General features: G+C 33.5%; 1 protein-coding gene across 4 annotated transcripts; it reads right to left on the bottom strand.

The window, feature by feature from the left end:
• Window positions 1–5,632: 5,632 nt before the first annotated feature.
• Window positions 5,633–16,523, bottom strand: LOC133851571 (sugar transporter ERD6-like 5). 4 transcript variants are annotated; one of them, XM_062288040.1, is made up of 20 exons: window positions 11,328–11,396; window positions 11,013–11,075; window positions 10,030–10,134; window positions 9,367–9,427; window positions 9,175–9,264; window positions 9,008–9,067; window positions 8,461–8,526; window positions 8,309–8,374; window positions 8,158–8,233; window positions 8,007–8,071; window positions 7,719–7,811; window positions 7,515–7,595; window positions 7,352–7,436; window positions 7,215–7,258; window positions 7,080–7,142; window positions 6,944–7,003; window positions 6,794–6,847; window positions 6,315–6,374; window positions 6,091–6,205; window positions 5,633–6,009 (listed from the first exon to the last, which is right to left on the bottom strand). In XM_062288040.1, exons 5-20 carry the CDS (start codon window positions 9,226–9,228, stop codon window positions 5,894–5,896), a joined length of 1,158 nt encoding a protein of 385 aa, XP_062144024.1. In that variant the 5' UTR covers window positions 9,229–9,264; window positions 9,367–9,427; window positions 10,030–10,134; window positions 11,013–11,075; window positions 11,328–11,396; the 3' UTR covers window positions 5,633–5,893. The 4 variants fall into 4 exon arrangements, with proteins under 4 accessions (XP_062144024.1, XP_062144023.1, XP_062144021.1 ...); XM_062288039.1 differs by lacking the exon at window positions 9,367–9,427; XM_062288037.1 differs by lacking the exons at window positions 9,367–9,427; window positions 10,030–10,134; window positions 11,013–11,075; window positions 11,328–11,396 and adding exons at window positions 15,765–15,827; window positions 16,090–16,523.
• Between the last annotated feature and the right edge of the window lie 3,003 nt (window positions 16,524–19,526).

Here is a 19,526-nt window from a genome sequence, read left to right as displayed (position 1 = left end):
TGCACATTAATACTCAGCATCAACTTGCTGATATTTTTACTAAGGCTCTTGGCCGAGTTCCTTTTGAATACTTGTTTTCCAAGATGAATCTAGTTAACATATATTCATCTTAAGGGGGAGTACTATGAATATGCCTTCAACACCTCAGCTGGACAGCTGGATTCTTTTGTACAGATGGCATTCTTCTTGATTGCTTACATGGCAACTCCTGCGTCCATAAAGATGCTATTGCTAGAAGATTGTAGAAGCTTATTTTGTTAGTCTGTTGCATAGATTCCTTTCAGTTATTTTGCTATTTTGATCTTCTGCAGCTGTACTCTTTTCTTTTCCTTGTATAACATTCTTTCCTATATATGCCTGCAACCTGCTCGATGAAATGACATTTATAATTATTTTTCTCAATTCCTATACATTCAATCTTTCATTCCAATATTTCACATTTCTAGTGAAAATTACATCTCACCTTACTTTAAGGAACAAACCAACAGACAAATTGGCGAAAAATTGCAACCCGAAAGATGGTGGTGTTGGACAATGCCGATGGCAAATTTCGATAGCGGCATTCGGCGGAAGAGATGGTGGGTAAATTTACGATGGATAGGGCGTGATTAGAACAAATAGGAGAAAATGGTTTTTTTCTTTTTTTTCTTTTTTTTTTTGATATATATATATATATATATATATATATATATATATATATATATATATATATATATATATATATATATATGGTTTAGGCTTAGTGTTTTGTTGAAGGCTATAAAAGTGGTGTTTTGCAGTCATACTAGATTGTAAGTTTTCTCCTTTTTTATTTATTTTTTTTAAAAAAAAAAAAAAATTCTCAAACATATGCCTCTTCTCATTTTATTTTGGAAAAATTACAATTTAGTCTCTCAAACTGTCAGTCATTTTGGAAGTAGTCCCATGAACTATCAACGCTTAGACTCTGGCCCCTCAAACTACCAAAACGTTTCAAAAATACCTATTTGGTCAAAATATGTTTATAATAATCCTGTTATGTGTCATTTTTCAATAAAAAAAAATAATAAAAAATAAAAAATACAAACTAAAAATAATAAAATATATATATATATATATATATATATATATATTTGGGTAATTACCTTTTCCCCCTATGAACTACCAGCCTATGTCATTTTGCCCCCACGAACTATCACATCGACCAAAAAAGAGCATCAAACTACCATCTTTACTGCTTTACCCCCTTCCGTCAGGGAATCCTGTTAACTTGGATGGAATATGCCATTTTTTACCGTTAAGTTTGATTTAAAGACCAAAATGCCCCTACAGTAATTAATAAAAAATATTAAAATTAATATATTAAAAAAAAAAAAAAGACTGAAGGAAAAGGGGTGGCTGTTGAGGTGGCCGGGTGGCTCGCGGCCCACCTTGGCCTAAGGGGTGGCCGGGTGGCTCGCGGCCCACCCCGGCCTAAGGGGTGGCCGCGAGCCACCTCGCTCGCGGGCCACCCAAGGCCTTTGGGGTGGCCGCGCGGCCACCCCTTAGGGCGGGGTGGCTTGTGCCACCCCCTTTTCCTTCAGTTTTTTTTTTTTTTTTTTTTTTTTTTTTTTTTTTTTTTTTTGGTTTAAAATGAGGATATTTATGTAATTTTTGAAATTGAGTTAAGGCATTTAAGTCTTTGCATGAATTAGACTGACGGAAGTGGGCAAAATATGTAAAAATGGTAGTTTGATGCTCTTTTTTGGTAGATGTGGTAGTTTGTGGAGGCAAAATAACATAGGCCGGTAGTTCATAGAGAAAAATGTAATTACCCCTTATTTTTTTTGTTGGGGGTGGCTACCACTGAAGGAGGGGGGGTGGCCTGAAGGGCCAAGGGCAAACACCCATATTTTTTTTAAATAAAAAAAAAAATTAGTTTTTTTTTTAGTTTTAATTTTTAATTTTCTTTTAGCTTCTAACTTTTTTTAATTAAAAAATGACACGTGGCAGGGATATTATAGGCATATTTTGATAAAATTGACATTTTTGAAACGTTTAGGTATTTTAGGAGGCCAGAGTCTAAAAGGTTGATAGATTGTTAAGCTACTTACAAAATTACTGACAGTTTAAGGTGTTAAACTATAATTTTTCCTTTTATTTTTGTTAAAAGCTTTAACATTATTTTTTTAATTTTTTTTTTTGGGACAGATTTAATGTGAAATGCTTTTTTGTGGGGGCATTTTCTGATTGAGTAAAGAAAAATCTTATTGGCATCCAATTTGAGGGACATACTTTCGTACCTCGAAAAACCCCGGGGCACGTGGGAAACGAGGGATGAGTTGTCAACCACATATAAAACCTGAACTAAATTAAAAAGACAGTAAGAGGAGCAGAGATGAAATTAATTAATAATTTGATTTGGGGGGCCGATTTGTATTGTTTTTTAGGAACCAAAGTAAAAAGAAACCTAAATTATTATTATTATTATTTACAAATTTAAAGGCTAAATTATTGTTCATCCACATTCCGGATCCACAGACACAGACGCACGCAAGAAACAGAGAGTTTAGGAGGAAGCATGGAGGAAGAAGGAGCAACAGTAAGAACACTACTTCTGGAACCAAAGCTCGCCAACAGGGATCACGGCGGGGTTGTGGTCGTAACAGGAAGTGAATCCTCTTCACCGACCACATTTATTCTTGTCCTTGGCACCTTAGTCGCCACATGCGGATCTTATACTTTTGGAAATGGCGTAAGTACACCATCACTGTCTTTTAGATTTAGTTCAGGTTTTTTTTTTTTTTTTTTTTTAATTTTTTTTATATACTTCTTTTTATTATAAACTACACACATGCGAACAAATATTTTAAAAAATTTTATTTTTTTTTGGGTTAAAATAAAATTAAGGGTCTTATTAATTTTTATTGTCTTTTTATTAAAAGATGTGTGATAATTTTTTTTTTTTTACAAACATTTTTTAACCTATAATAAAAAGTACGATAAAAAAATATTTAAATTCAAAAACTAAATTATGATGAGGAGTCTCGCACAAAACGGTGGTTATGAGCTAATTTTATTTAATCATAAAGTTGCACAGTTATTTAAGGTGATGACATTGAATTATGCTCCACCGAGTTTCACAAGGCCTTTAGCAATGAAGTCTTGGGGGCTTCTGGCGCAATAACACTGGCGATGTTCACATCGACAGCTATGGTAAATAGGGAACATTTTAAGGCAGTCTTGAGGAGTCTTGCAAAACAGGTCTTTTATATTCCTTGCTTCTGCTCCCAATTCCAACTCTACACCATATTTATAAATAAAGTGAAATACAACTCATATTAATTAATATCCACCGTGGAATTTAACCGCTCACACTTATGTATCGATAAATTTCTATATAAGAATAGATGCCATAAATGGAAACTAAATAATACAATAGCATACATATCCTGGACTGAGACATAAATTTTATTACAAGTTAATTTGTAAAAAATTTCTTGAAAAAATAGCCTCTAAAAGTGACATGTGTGCATAGTATATGAAAAATACATGTTTTTTTAATAGCATATAATTCTCACGTTTTTTTTTTTTTTTTTTTTTTAAAAAAAAGTTTAAAAATCACATGTCACTTACAGAAACTGGTATATAGGAATTTCGTACAAGAAGTAGCTTTCTTAGCAAAATTAATGATAAATTATCACTTTAAAAGTCTAAAATCAAGACGGTTTGTTTTGATATAATTATAAATTGATATTTGTTGTCAAAAACATAAATTAATAGGAAATAAAGGATTTAATTGTTTAAATACTAGGGTTAAATACAAAATTGGTCTTTGTGCTTTTGGTGTGTGTCAAATCAGATTTGGCTTATGTCCTGTAGTTTTTTTAACAGTCCAGATTTAATTTCACCCTCTTTCTCATAAAATACTTGAAATTAAATCGGGGCCATTGAAAAAATTAGAGTACATATGTTAAAAAGAAAAGCATATTATCCTCCATACTATTGCAATTTGCACAATAAGACAATGCACTTAGAGAAGGACAAAAGATTGTTACCTGAGCCAATAAGCAAGAATACTACAAAGAAAGCCAACTTTAGTGAAGAATTCTCCATATTTCTTGGGTTGGTGAGAAAGCAAATATAATGGTTGCACTCTTTAATTTTGCTCTGTGATAACTTAATTGGGCTGTGCAACTTATGTTTATATAGCTACACCTTTTGATCAGAAATGGTAATATATCTTAATTAATTACGAAAAACCATATTGCATTAACTTATTGAATATGAATGGGGGTAATTAATGAGGATCTAGTTCATCCAAAATTTTATATCCATTCCAAAAACACGATATAAACTCAACCTCCTTTAAATAGCAAGTTTAGTTAAAAAATAATGATAAGATATCTTAGTAGGTACTATATTAATTGATGAATAATGATGCATACCCTCACTCTCACATTTTTTACGTGGCTTTTAAAGTCACTATTAGATTTAGAATGAATTATTAATATTGAATTTTGATATTATAATAATTTTAAGAGCCACGTCGGTGTATCCTTTTATTTTCACATTGTTCATGACATGTGTTTAATTACGATATCTGTTATACGAGTTGCCCGAGTTGAAATAGGATCCTATCCATTTCAAAGCCAACGTTGTTTACTTCAAATATGCTGCGGGTGTGTGATGACTAAGGTTACCAAAAGCTACCAAACAAATAAAAAAAAATTAAAAAAGAAGAAGTAAACTAACTTAACCCCTTTGATTGTTACCCAATTTTGTAATGTCCTTCTTAAAGTTCAAAACTTCTTAATTTAATGTATCGAACTTTTAACTTTTTGTAATATCCCTCGTTTGCTAAGGTTTGAGGTTAAATCAAATGACATAAGGGTAAAATGACCTTTATATTCTTGTAAATTTTATAAAATTTCAACTTTACCCTTACTTACAAATAAAAAATTAAAAAAATAAAAATAAAAAATGTGACCAATGGGATATAAAGGTTATTTTACTATTTTGACGTCTAATTTAATAGGGAAAATGTTAAAATTACAATCCTCCAATGGATCCCACCCCATTGTGCCTTGGGGTTGTGCAATAGTTGGGTGGAGGTTGTATGTGTATCAAGGCCCATTTAATCGAAGGGGGGACATTGTAAAAAGAAAAGAAAAGAAAGTTTGATATACTAAATTGAGAGGTTTTGAACATTAGGGAGAGACATCACAAAAGATATGACAATTAAATGGTAAGTGAAGATAAAAATCCTAGCTTTCACACCTTGTTCCATTACCCATCGCATAAGAATTGCTCCCAGAATTGTTCTCACAAACAAACAGCCCAACCACATAAATAGTAATGGAAGATTTTGACTCCTTGTCGCAACGTGTGGAGCCTGGCCTTCTCAGAAAGAGTTTGGTTTAAATCTTCCAAGTGGTTCTGTAACAGGTCCTTAGTAGCCGGATGGGCTGAATTGTAATAAGTGGAATAGTTGGATAGTTAGTTAGTCACTTGATTAGTTGAACGGTAGAATGTAGTTGGCTGTTATGTTAGTTGTGTTAGTTGAGTCTTGAATCTACACAAGTGCTGATATTTGCTAAATAATTCTTTAGTTCTGTCCGCACCATATCTAATTTCAACAAAAACAAAAAAAAAAAAATATGGATCATTGCAGTGCAGTTCAACATATTTCAATATATTACGCGAGGATCCTTCCCACTCCTGATTTAAAAAGAAGAAGTGAATGATCCTACAAAACAAACTATAACAGTACTGAAATAATTACAAATAGTAAGAAATTGGTCAAACAAGTAACCCGCTCCTCTCACACTTTATATATTTGTACATAACTCCTCTAACACTATCCGGTGATAATGAAGATTAGATACACGAATTTCATGATGCCATTTTATAACCTTTTTTTTTTTTTTTTTCCCTATTGCAGAGTATGAGTTTGGATTTCTTCTAGTGCACGCCCCTTGGTCTCTGGCACCAGCTTAGCAATAAACAAAATTCCCACACCACATATGCCTGAGAATATGAAGAATGTCCCTGAAATGGTGTACCAAGAACATTCATTACAAAAAGAACAGTGAAAATCCAACAAAGAGAGGGAGGAGTAGAACTAATTACCTGCTGAGCTCCACTCGAATGAAAAGTTGAAAGTGGCAGAAACAATCCAAGAACCAAACCAGCTGGCAAAAGTCACAAGGCTTCCAGCGGAAACCATTATGTTTGTTGGAAATATCTGAAAAAAAAAACCCCCCATTATTCATTTCCAAGCTAATGCCTTGCTGTTATGTCACTCTCGCTTAAATTTTTAGTAGTTTGGTGCAAAAATGAAGCTTACAACGTACCTCTGACATAATAACCCATGGTATTCCTGCCATGCCTAGCTGAAAAGATCCCAAGAAAACCTGATTGCAGAATCATATTATTGCATGAAGAAAGTGTTCTATGTGGAAGGCAGGGGTGAGGAAAATCAACCATTTCTACTTGTTTCCTTATGCCAGGAGACAGGCGTGTGTGTGTGTTTGAATCAAATAGGGCTTAGGAAGAAGGAAGAAAAATGGATCTTTGGTGTTAATCATATGTTGTGAACTGCACATAAGGCTGGCAGTTCAGGAGATCAACCAGCAATGCTACTTAAGGGGGAGCGACCTGCTTGCTTGCATTTTGGCCTCTGTTTCTTTGATTTTTTTAAATTGCAATTGTACAACATGCTCAATGAAATAGAAAGAAAAAAATGCATAAATTCCAATTTCAGATTTTTTTTTTTTTTTTTTTTTGGAGAAAATAGAGGAAAAGTTGTCCTCGTTTGGTTAGCATTCATTACCAATACACCAATAAGGACCAAAATCATAATGAGCTCCTTCCCACCATGAAGATCCTGCAAGAAGAATGAAAATCTAGTGAGAGTGTGATACTTCAAAAGAATATAATTAAGCAAAGTATGTAGTTTTATAAATTTTGCTTCAAAAATAACCTGCAAGAAGAATGAAAATCCAGTGAGGAAACAACCTAAGCATGTTCCGGCCACGGATATCTGCAATCATTGGCAGACTTCAGTATGGGATTGTCAATAAACTACAAATATAAACATAAAATTGCTTGGTTCTGACCATTAGGAGTGGCCGTCTTCCACACCTATCTACGAGGAGTACTCCCACTACTGTCATTGGAATCTGCATATAAATGACTACTTGATCTTAGAGAAGGAACAAGTTATACCAGATATATGAAGAATCACAGTGAACCTGAACTACTGCCGCTGCCATGGTCCCAAGGCTACTTGAAAATCCTGTCATACAACAGCTATTATTAGTGTCTTCCTTCCTCTATGATAAGCTTCTTTCAATTAGGTATGAGTAATTACTACAGTCTCATAACTTACCAGCCGACTCAAATATCGCACTTGTATAAAATGTAAACCCATTAAGTCCCCCAAATTGTTGGAATACCATAAGCCCGACTCCAACCTATGACAGTTTCAAAATGTCTAGACATCACACAAAGACGCAAGATATTGAACAAAAAGGCTAATTTAGAGTGCTTACTTTTATTGGATGAACATATTTCCGCTGGAATAGGCATAGAATTCCGTCTTCAGATATCAATCGAACATTTTCTGTATATTCCTGTAAGACAAGGAAAGCTAATTTCATAACAATAATAATAATTAAACTTTTGGGATAAGTGGTAATTTAACAATAATAGTTCAATAATAGTAACTCCATTAAGTTTGATAAATTAAGAATTACTTTGATGTCAGCTGCTTCTTGAGAAATATCAGCATTTTCTCCTCTGAGGAATTGCAGCACAGATTCAAAGTCTTTTATGCGACCATGCTTGACCTGCAAGCAATCAAACTCAGAGCATAGTAATAATACTATTGCTACAATGCTAAATTTGATTTTTATTTGTTATAGGCTTCATATTTATGTAACATGTAAAAGAAAAACAACCCTAATTTTCTCCCATTCTATTAATGCACCATGTACAATCCGTCCTAAAAGACGACTTCAAGCAGAAGCTTGAATTGGACTTACCAGCCATCTAGGAGACTCAGGAATAAGAAATAGGCCAAGCAGATGTAGTAGACATGGGATAATTCCTGAGAATGATATCACATAGAAGCCAATTTTAAGGAGCTATCTTTTGACTGTATCAGCAACAATACAAGCTGAATAAATAGATGACCTATTAGAGCCAAGGTGCGCCAATTGACAAGAGAACCAATGAGAAATGTGAGCGCTTGGCCAAAACCTATCATCAGCTGCATATGGACAATACATAGGCACATAAAGGATGGAGCTGACATTTAATTCAAACCTATGATCAGAACATCTACCTGAGAAAGTGATACAAATGCTCCTCTAACATTCTTAGGCGAAATTTCTGCAATATAAACAGGAACCTGTACAAGAATATATTATAAAGATCATTATCAATCACAAGAATAAGTGATCATATTTGAAGTCTAAACCTTGTAATTGCAATTACCACATAGGAAAGAACCCCAATCCCACATCCAACTAAAAATCTTCCAAGGTCAAGCCACCAAGCATCCTGCCAACAAGAATACACATTTAATGTTATGAAATCATTCACTTCAGTTTCTAGTTTATTCTCCAATATAGTTGCTGGACCAATTCAGACCTTTCATTTTTTGTCTTTCATTTCAGTCTCTTTTTATATCGGTCTTTATACGATCATATACTGCATTTGGAAATTTCAGCTAATAAAAATTGTATCCAAATTTCAGCAAATATGCTTCATGGGGCATCTTCTCTATTAATATAAATAGAACTTGAACATGAAACACCAACAGAAACAAGAAAGTTAGTATAACTATCTCTTTCTAAAGCTTTCTTCTAAAGTTTCTTGCTGACAATCTACTTGCCTACTAATCCTTGTTGCGAATCAAATTGCATGAAATAATATAGTCTAAGATATGAGACAAATATAAGCTAATCAAAGAAAACCTTTAAGTAAATAAAAGGTAGGAAAAGAAATAGAAGAATGAGAAGAATAAGAAGAATAGGAAGACCTTTGAAAATAATATTGCAAGCCACCCCAGGATGCAGAGTATTTCTGAAACTCCCATTGCCTGCTTTACAAGATTAACTAATACTAATTAACTGAAAAGGTTGGTAGGCTGAAATCGAAATTTTAGGCCATGCAACGAATTATTTAGAGGGTAACTAGAAGACTTACACTTCTCCTGCCAATGAAATCCGCAATCTTCCCACTAAACATTGCTCCTAACATTGCTCCAAGTGTTAATATTGAACCAAAAATTGAATACTGCACAACGTGTGAAAATAGGAATGAGGAAAAATGGAATATAACATGAAAGACAGCACAAAATATAATTCACCCAAAAAAAAAGAACACAATATTGTGTACCTACACCACTTTGATTAACCCTTCAATATATTGTACCAATCAACAAACACTTCCCCACAATCTGTAATTTCAGATAATTTTGTGTGTGTGTGAGCATATATATAAGGAGGGGGACAAATCAAATACACTGCATAAAAAAAAAAAAAAAATTTAAAAAAAAAAAACACCCTCTTAAGTGTTTTGGGTCATTTTGGATTTTAAGATCCCAATTTTAATTTTTAATACTAAGAGCTGTGTTACAATACAAGACTTGAGTTAATATTTTTGTTCATTTTTAAAATAAAAAGTATTTTCTTTTAACTTATGCATTCTAATTTCTCTCTTTCCTCTCCCCACTTTAACTTTCCCTCTCATCTCTCTACCCCTATCCTTCATGGTTGTGACTTGACGTCATGGAGGTTGGACCTTTATGGCCATAGAGATTGAGCCACAACAACCTCCATGGCCATAAAGCTTGAGCAACAGCCATGCTGGTTGTCGTGGCTCAACTTCCATGGCCGTGCAATGCAACTAACGTCATGGCAGTGGAGGATGAACCATGGTATGGAGGGGAGAGGGAGAGAGAAAAGAGAGAGGGTGGAAAGAGGCAGAGAGGGGAGAGATGATAGAGAAACTGGAAGGCATAAGTGGAGGGAACAAATATTTCTAGAAAAATGTACTTACCCCCAAATTACCACCTTATTTATATAAAACATTTTTCATCGTTTGGCTCATATAGAGGGAAAATCAGCAACTGCAATGGCGACGGCGGCAAACGCAAACAATGAACTGCAAGAGAGAATACGTGCAAAAAAGAGAAATTCAAACTCGAAAAATGATTTACAAAAATAAAAAATGGAATGCATTTTCCGTAACTTAAAGGAGGTTTATTTAGTCAACTGAAAAATGTTTCATTTTAACCAAAATTTTCGGTCATACCAAAAATCGAAACATAGGAAAAGTCTTTTTCACGTTAAACCTACTACATAGCCTTAACAGAATTAAGAATATGTTTGATAATGATTTTGAAAAGTGTTATTTTTTAAGTGTTTTAACTTTTAATGTGATAAATATATAAAAGTGAGAAGTATTTTTAGTGGAGTCAACATTTAAGAAAATTGTTTTTAATTAATTAAAAAAAAAAAAAAGACTAGAATTTGAAAAAAAGGCGAAACTGCTATTATGACATTAATCTTGATAGAAATGCTTGTGCGGCCACCTCTCTCTAATTTTTTATTTTTTAAATATTTTTAAAGTAACAAGTTAGCTCAACCCTCTCAAGAACAAATTAAGCACCCTTTTTTTTTTTTTCTCAAAATATATATTTCTATAAAAAATAAAAAAATTGTGAATTTTTTTTCTCTAAAAAGTGTTATATTTTGAAAAACGTTTATAAAGAAGTATTTAGGCAGTAGAATATATATATAATTATTTGAGTCGTAGCGAAAGTCCACGTCTTAACATACGGCTAGTTGCTTGCTCCTAATTTAATTCTTTTGTCCCAAAAAATATAAATAAATAAATCAGTAGTCACCTTCCCTTTGGTCTTCAAACCTAGGCCTAATTAACCCGCCCTCAGGCCTCACCTTAATTATAATCTCAGATGACACTAAATATGTACCTAATTAATACCTAATAGAATAACAATATGTTTAATTAAATTTAACCTCCGCTGTGGTAAGCCCAAGCTCATCCTCTATTCCGGACTCAGCTGGTGACGAATACCCCACCTGCCACCAAAACAATCACTTGCAATCAAAAGAATAAAAAATTAAATATATTAGCAGTGCCAAATGAGGGCGGCTAAACCATCCCATGACTATTAGGAGTGTTCCGGCCGCCCGACTTTGGGGTGGTTCAGTACCCCGTACATGGCCAAAGGAGGTTTCCGGACCACCCATTGCGTTTTTTGTACGACACATTTAACAACAGAACTACAAAACCTTAAACTAAATCTAAAAGACAGTAATGATGATACTTACCCCATTTCCAAAAGTATAAGATCCGCAAGTGGCGACTAAGGTGCTAAGGACAAGAATAAATGAGATCGTTGAAGAGGATTCATGATCACTTGTTGTTAGCACCACAACCCCACCGTGATCGTCACTATTCTCGAGCTTTGGTTCCAGAAGTAGTGTTCTTGTTGTTGCTCCTTCTTCCATGCTTCCTCCTAAATAAATTGATCAGTTTCTTGCGAGCGTGGGTGTGTCTTTGACTGTGAGCGCGCGCGAGCTGGGGTGGGGGGAGGGATCGATATTATTATCTGTATACATGGGATGAGCAAGAATTTGATGAGCTAGACTGACGGATGCAAACGAAAGTAAGTTGAAAAATGGTTGAGGAGTGCGTGTACGAGAGAGAGAGAGAATGAGACTTTTAGTACTGATCGAGTGTACGAGATGCAGGGAACTTCTATGAGGAATTCGATGAGACTTTTAGTACTGGTGAAGTTAAATATTTAAGTAGGTGGGTTGTGACGTCTGAAGGTGGCTGCCAAGTTTTTTTTTTTTTTTTTTTCATTTTTATAAGTACTAATAAATAGGTTTTGACATGTTCCTTCGTGTCTGTCTTGGATTTCTACTCCAGCTTGCATAACATATATGGTAAAGAAAGTGTTTCGGCAACCCCGAGCTGACAACCTGACAGGCGACAGGAGGGGGTGGCCGAATCGCTTTTTAGGTATTAAAAATTGGCCTTATGATTAAAATTTGGATTGTAAAACTTTTGGTATAGAAATTAGGGTTAAATATCTTTTTAGTCCTTGAATTTTGATAATTTTATTTTTTAGTCTCTGAGTTTCAATTCGCATCATAGATGATACATCAATTTTAGGAAATGACCAAATTAGTACCTCGGTTAACTTTTCTGTCCAAAAATTAACGGTCCGCCACGTGTCAACCTCAAAAGTTGACACGTGGCGCTATATAAAAAAATAAAAAATAAAAAATCTTTAAAAATTAATTAAAAAATTTAAAAAAAATTGAAAAAACTAAAAAAAAAAAAGGGGGCCACGGGGGTGGTTCGGCCACCCCCAAGGGCAAAACCCTAAACCCAATTTTTTTTTTTTTTTTTTCGGTCCAGGGGGTGGCCGAACCACCACATGGGGGTGGTTCGGCCACCCCAAACCGGCCGGCCACCTCCCTGGCCAAAATGGGGGTGGCCGGCCACCCCCTTGGTGGCCAAGGGGGTGGCTGAGCCACCCCCTTTTTTTTTTTAGTTTTTTCAATTTTTTTTTAAATTTTTTAATTAATTTTTAAAGATTTTTTATTTTTTATTTTTTATTTTTTATATAGTGCCACGTGTCAACTTCTGAGGTTGACACGTGGCGGACCGTTAATTTTTGGACGGAGAAGTTAACCGGGGTACTAATTTGGTCATTTCCCAAAATTGATGTATCATTTGTGATGCGAATTGAAACTCAGGGACTAAAAAATAAAGTTGTCAAAACTCAAGGACCTTAAAGGTATTTAACCCTAGAAATTAAGGTTGTCTTTTTCGTTGGAGTTGAGAAGTCGTCACCATGACATGCTAGCGTGAATCGTGGATAAAGACTTTTCAAAAACCAATCCGAGAGCATCGTGGCCTTGACGTGCTGACGTTGTCTGCTCCAGTAGATTCTCGAGAACACCGTGATCACCTTGATGTGATGACAGTGGGCCTGGTTAGTAAATAATTGTGTTGTGGAATATTTGTATGTTGTATAGTGAGAAGTGATTGATGTGATATAAAATTTGAGAATGTTTTATAGAAAAGTGAAAAAGTTTTGTTTTGTAGTGGATTTTTTTATTTGAATAGTAATAAAATATTATTGATGTAATATAAAAAGTGTAAAAAAGTTAGAATGTTCTTGATTTGATTTTTTTGGGAGAAGTGAAAAGAAAAAGAGGGAGAGTTGGGAATGGTTTGTCAAACAAGCCCATTGTCTGCTCCAATGGACTCTCAAGAGCACGGTTACTTTGATGTACTGATGCTGCAGCAGAAGCAGGGCAGTTGATGCAGGATAAGAAAATAATATTTAGTCCTTAGATTTATTTAAGTTTTATTGATTATTTAGGTTTAATATTTTAATAGTTAGTGTATTTAGCAATTTAATAATAGGCTTGGCTCAAAAGTCGATCAATTTAAGGTTAGGGCTTCTTAGAGTCTACTTAAGTGTTCTTTTGTACTCCTATGAATACATACTATGATTCAAAATATGATGAATGAAAAATAGATTTGTTGAGATGTGATTTCTCTTTTCTTTTAGCGGTGAAACTCTGTCAATGCCAATGAAACTCTAGTTTAACTTACCATCTTTATTATTTTGGTGAGATTCTCTGAACTAACGTAAGAATTATTTTTATTTTCTATTGTTTTTCTTTCATCCTGCGTCATCAGTTCTTGAATCTTTTGAAAGCAACTTGTAGAGTATAAAAGCATCTTCTTCAGTGACGTCTAGTTTAGCTACTCAAAATACCATTTTTTTTTTTTTTTTTTTTTAACTACTAGCTTTTCACTGCTAACTCCACGAGACTATCTATTTCACTATGTACTTTATTTAAATATTGCTTTTTAATCTTTTTTTTTTTCTTTTTTTTCTTTTTTTTCTTTTTTTTCACACTCTCCCTCACTACGCACACACCCCCCCCTCCCCTGATTTATTTTCCAGCCCAACTCCCCTTTCCCCTCGCTCACCCTTGCTCACAGTCACCACCATGGAACCAGAAATTGCAGAGAAGAATTGATTTTGCCGAGTGTTGGTGTTGAAGAGCTGGAGATCGGAGAAAGAGAGGCGTTGAGGGACGATTTGGTTTGATGGGTATCAATTTTGGGTATGATTTTCAGATGGGTATCTATTTTGGGTGTGATTCTTGGATGAATATATATTTTGGGTACGATTTTCGTATGGGTGTCGACTTTGGGGTGTGAATTTTGGATTTAATGAAGGGAGAAATGATTATTGCACATCTTTCTGAATCGTCATGAATCCTACAAATTCAATGGTTGATTTAGAAAAGTGATTTACAAGAAGTGCATGTATTGTGACTCTTAATCGAGTAAGAGTTTTCAGTTTTTGGGTTTGTTGTTGTTGAGGAAGACGAGCGAATCAAAGAAGGAGAGGGAGGGAGAGAGAATAAAAAAAAAAAATCCTACAAGTTGCTATAGCAAACTTTCATATTTGAAAGTTTGATGTAGCAAATTTTACCAAAACTTTTATTTTGAAGCGACTATTGGAGATGCTCTAATACAACCAAGTTAGTGAACTTTATCTTTCCTAGTCCCAAGAGAGAGTTTTTTTTTTTACATTATTCTAATTTTTCTTTTTTAAAAATATATATATATATATATGCAATATGCGGTTTGATTTTAGGAAAATTACACATACTCTCATCAAACTACTATCATATTGTCAATGTCCTCCCAAGCTGCCAATTTTGTCAATCTCTCAATAAACTACCAAAACAATGTCAATGTCCCCCAACGACAAAAATACCATTTATAAAATTTTAAAAAAAAAAATCTTAAAATTATAACAAAATACTTATAAAAAAAAAAATCTTAAAAAATAACTAAATAAAATAAAAAACCAAGACAATTAATTTTTTTTTTTTATTTTTTTCTTCTAAAAACTGATTTTTTTAAAAAAAAAATCACAAAAATAAAAATAAAAACGAAAGAAAAAGAAAAACCAAGGCAATCATTTTTTTTTTTTTTTTAAAAAAAAAAAAAATCGTTTTTTTTTTAAAAAAATTTGTTTTAAATTTTTTTTTTTTTTTTAATTTATAAGCATAATTTTGTCCTATTGGAATTTTTTTAAAATTCATTTTTGTCTTTTTGTTGACCTTGAGGGGATATTGACATTGTTTCGTTAGTTAAAGGGAGATTGACACAATTGTGAGTTTGGAGAGAACATTGAGAATGAGGTAATAGTTTAAGAGAGTTATATGTAATTTTCTTTAATTTTTTTTTTATTATTTTTTTATTTAACCTCGTTTATACAATAATTAGCAAATCAACTTATCAACATTTCACAATTTTAATGAATCATCAGATAAACCACTAAATTACATTTTCTTTCTTATATTAGCAATTTCATATTACTTCGAACAAATTAGGTTTTGGTTTTGGCATGTGCCATCGTAAGCTACCATGCAATAACACTAAGAACCCGGTGGTCATCACAGCACCCAAAACTTTTGCGTCGCAAACATTTTACGTTGAAACAAAGTCTTATGAAAAAATAACAATATTACAGAATTAGTTGTAATAGGTGTTGCATTATCAGTCGCAAACATTAAGGCCGTAAAATAACTTTTCATATAAGAAATTTTCGTTAATTGTCAAATTAATCTACCATAGTTCATAAAAAGTTATGGTATTGGTGAATATGTACCTAATTAATACCTAATAGAATAACAATATGTTTAATTAAATTTAACCTCCGCAGTGGTAAGCCCAAGCTCATCCTCTATTCCGGACTCAGCTGGTGACGAATACCCCACCTGCCACCGGCTAAAACAATCACTTGCAATAAAAAGAATAAAAAATTAAATATATTAGCAGTGCCAAATGAGGGCGGCTAAACCATCCTATCACTATTAGGAGTGTTCCGGCCGCCCGACTTTGGGGTGGTTCAGTCCCCCGTACATGGCCAAAGGAGGTTTCCGGACCACCCCTTGCGTTTTTTGTACGACACATTTAACAACAGAACTATAAAACCTTAAACTAATTAAATCTAAAAGACAGTAATGATGGTATGCTTACACCATTTCCAAAAGTATAAGATCCGCAAGTGGCAACTAGGGTGCTAAGGACAAGAATAAATGAGATCGTTGAAGAGGATTCATGATCACTTGTTGTTAGCACCACAACCCCACCGTGATCGTCACTATTCTCGAGCTTTGGTTCCAGAAGTAGTGTTCTTGTTGTTGCTCCTTCTTCTTCCATGCTTCCTCCTAATTAAACCGATCAGTTTCTTGCGAGCGTGGGTGTGTCTGTGACTGTGACTGTGAGCGCGCGCGAGCTGGGGTGGGGGGAGGGATCGATATAAGCTGTATACATGGGATGAGCAAGAATTTGATGAGCTAGACTGACGGATGCAAACGAAAGTAAGTTGAAAAATGGTTGAGGGGTGCTTGTACGAGATAGAGAGAGAGAGAATGAGACTCTTAGTACTGTGTGTACGAGATGCAGGGATACTTCTATGAGGAATTGGATGAGACTTTTAGTACTGGTGAAGTTAAATATTTAAGTGGGTGGGTTGTGACGTCTGAAGGTGGCTGCCAAGTTTTTTTTTTTTTTTTTTTTTTTTTTTTTTCATTTTTATAAGTACTAATAAATAGGTTTTGACATGTCCCTTCGTGTCTGTCCTGGATTTCTACTCCAGCTTGCATAACATACATGTCCCTTTCTTTACTGGTAAAGAAAGTGCAACCCCAAGCTGACAGGCGACAGGAGGGGGTGGCTTTTGTCTTCTCCAGTGGAATCTCGAGTGCACCGTCACTTTGATGTACTGATGCTGCAACAGAAGCAAGGCAGTTGATGCAGGATGAAAAAAAAAAATAATTTAGTCTTTAGATTTATTTAAGTTTTATTGATTATTTAGGTTTAATATTTTAATAGTTAATGCATTTAGCAATTTAATAATAGGCTTGGCTCAAAAGTCGGTCAATTTAAAGTTAGGGTTTCTATCTATTTAAGTGTTCTTTTGTATTCCTATGGATATAGACTATGATTCAAAATATGATGAATGAAAAATAGATGTGTTGAGATGTGATTTTTCCTTGTCTTTTAGTGGTGAAACTCTGCCAATGCCAGTGAGACTCTAATTTAACTTATCATCTTCATTATTTTGGTGAAATTCTAAACTAACGTAAGAATTATTTTTTTTTTTCTATTGTTTTTCTTTCATCCTGCGTCATCAATTCTTGAATCTTTTGAAAGTTGTGTAGAGTATAAGAGCATTTGCATCAATGATGGCTAGTTTAGCTACTCAAAATACCATTTTTTCTATTTTAACTACTAGTTTTTCACTGCAAACTCTACAGGACTATCTATTTCACTCTCTACTTTATTTAAATATTGTTTTTTAATCTTTCTTCTTCTTCTTTTTTTTTTTTTTTTCCACTTCTCTCTCGCACTCTCCCTCACCAAGCACACACCCCACCTCCCCTGATTTATTTTCCAGCCCAACTCCCCTTTCCCCTCGCTCACCCTTGCTCACAGTCACCACCATAGAACCAGAAATTGCAGAGTTCTTATTGACTTTGCCGAGTGTTGGTGTTGAAGAGCTGGAGATTGGAGAAAGAGAGGCGTTGAGGGACGATTTGGTTTGATGGGTATCAATTTTGGGTATGATTTTCAGATGGGTATCTATTTTGGGTGTGATTCTTGGATGGATATATATTTTGGGTACGATTTTCGTATGGGTGTCGACTTTGGGGTGTGAATTTCAGATTTAATGAAGGGAGAAATGATTTTTGCACATCTTTTTGAATCATGTGAATCCTGGTTGATTTAGAAAAGTGATTTACAAGAGGTGCATGTATTGTGTCTCTTAATCAAGTAAGAGTTTTCAGTTTTTGGGTTTGTTGTTGTTGTTGAGGAAGACGAGCGAATCAAAGAAGGAGAGGGAGGGAGAGAGAATATAAAAAAAATCCTACAAGTTGCTATAGCAAACTTTCATATGTGAAAGTTTGATGTAGCAAATTTTACCAAAACTTTTATTTTGAAGCGACTATTGGAGATGCTCTAATACAGCCAAGTTAGTGAACTTTATCTTTCCTAGTCCCAAGAGAGTTTTTTTTTACATTATTCTAATTTTTCTTTTTATATATATATATATATATATATATATATATATATATATATATATATATATATATATGCATTTTGTTTTTAGAAAAAATACACATACTCTCCTCAAACTACTATCATATTGTCAATGTCATCCCAAGTTACCAATTTTGTCAATCTCTCAATAAACTACCAAAACAATGTCAATGTCCCTCAACAGCAAAAATACCATTTATAAATTTTTTTAAAAAAAAAAAATCTTAAAAAATAACTAAATAAAATAACAAAATAAAATAAAAAACCAAGACAATTAATTTTTGTTTTTTATTTTTTTCTTCTAAAAACTGATTTTTTTTTTTTTTTAAAAAAAAATCACAAAAAAAAGAGAAAAACGAAAGAAAAAGAAAAACCAAGGCAATCATTTTATTTTAATTTTATTTAAAAAGAAATCGTTTTTTTTTAAAAAAATTAATTAATTTTTTTTTTGTTTGGAATTTTTTTTTTAATTTATAAGCATAATTTTGTCCTATTGGAATTTTTTTAAGTTCATTTTTGTCTTTTTGTTGACCTTGAGGGGGATATTGACATTGTTTTGTTAGTTTAGGGGAGATCGACACAATTGACAGTTTGGAGAGGACACTGAGAATGAGGTAATAGTTTAAGAGAGTTATATGTAATTTTCTTTAATTTTTTTATTTTTATTTTTTATTTAACCTCGTTTATACAATAATTAGCAAATCAACTTATCAACATTTCACAATTTTAATGAATCATCAGAGAAACCACTAAATTACATTTTCTTTCATATATTAGCAATTTCATATAACTTCGAACAAATTAGGTTTTGGTTTTGGCATGTGCCATCGTAAGCTATCATGCAATAACACTAAGAACCCGGTGGTCATCACAGCACCCAAAACTTTTGCGTCGCAAACATTTTACGTCGAAACAAGCAGTCTCGTAAAAAAATAACAATATTACACAATTACTTGTAATAGGTGTTGCATTATCAGTCGCAAACGTTAAGGCCGTAAAATAACTTTTCATATAAGAAATTTTCGTTAATTGTCAAATTAATCTACCATAGCTCATAAAAAGTTATGGTATTGGTGAATATGTATAGGGACGGCATGGGTTGGGGTATCTGTCTATCACATAATATCCAAACATTTAAACAATTATAATTGAGACATGACCAATCTAGAATACAAATTAAGTCAAATACAAATAATATATATATATATATAACTATTGATATTTAATTATATGATTTGGCGTTTATTATAAAGATCTATCAGTAAATGAGAGTCACAAGCATTCCATTATAACGTTCCCTATGCATTGAACAAACAACAACCTATTAATTTTCGAAAAAAAAAAAAAAAAAAACAACAACAACAACCTAT

This window comes from Alnus glutinosa, chromosome 12, assembly GCF_958979055.1.
Source record: "Alnus glutinosa chromosome 12, dhAlnGlut1.1, whole genome shotgun sequence".
Taxonomy (NCBI): domain Eukaryota; kingdom Viridiplantae; phylum Streptophyta; class Magnoliopsida; order Fagales; family Betulaceae; genus Alnus; species Alnus glutinosa.
This window is presented reverse-complemented; position numbering and strand designations above follow the sequence as displayed.

Bases quoted from the DNA above. Each gene is read 5' to 3' on its own strand.
- LOC133851571 (XM_062288037.1), bottom strand. From the start codon at position 16,272: ATGGAAGAAGAAGGAGCAACAACAAGAACACTACTTCTGGAACCAAAG. The intron at 8,234-8,308 runs GTAGATGTTCTG...GTCCATATGCAG, and splicing joins CATTTGTATCACTTTCTCAG to CTGATGATAGGTTTTGGCCA. The intron at 6,848-6,943 runs GTTATTTTTGAA...TTCTTCTTGCAG, and splicing joins GATTTTCATTCTTCTTGCAG to GATCTTCATGGTGGGAAGGA.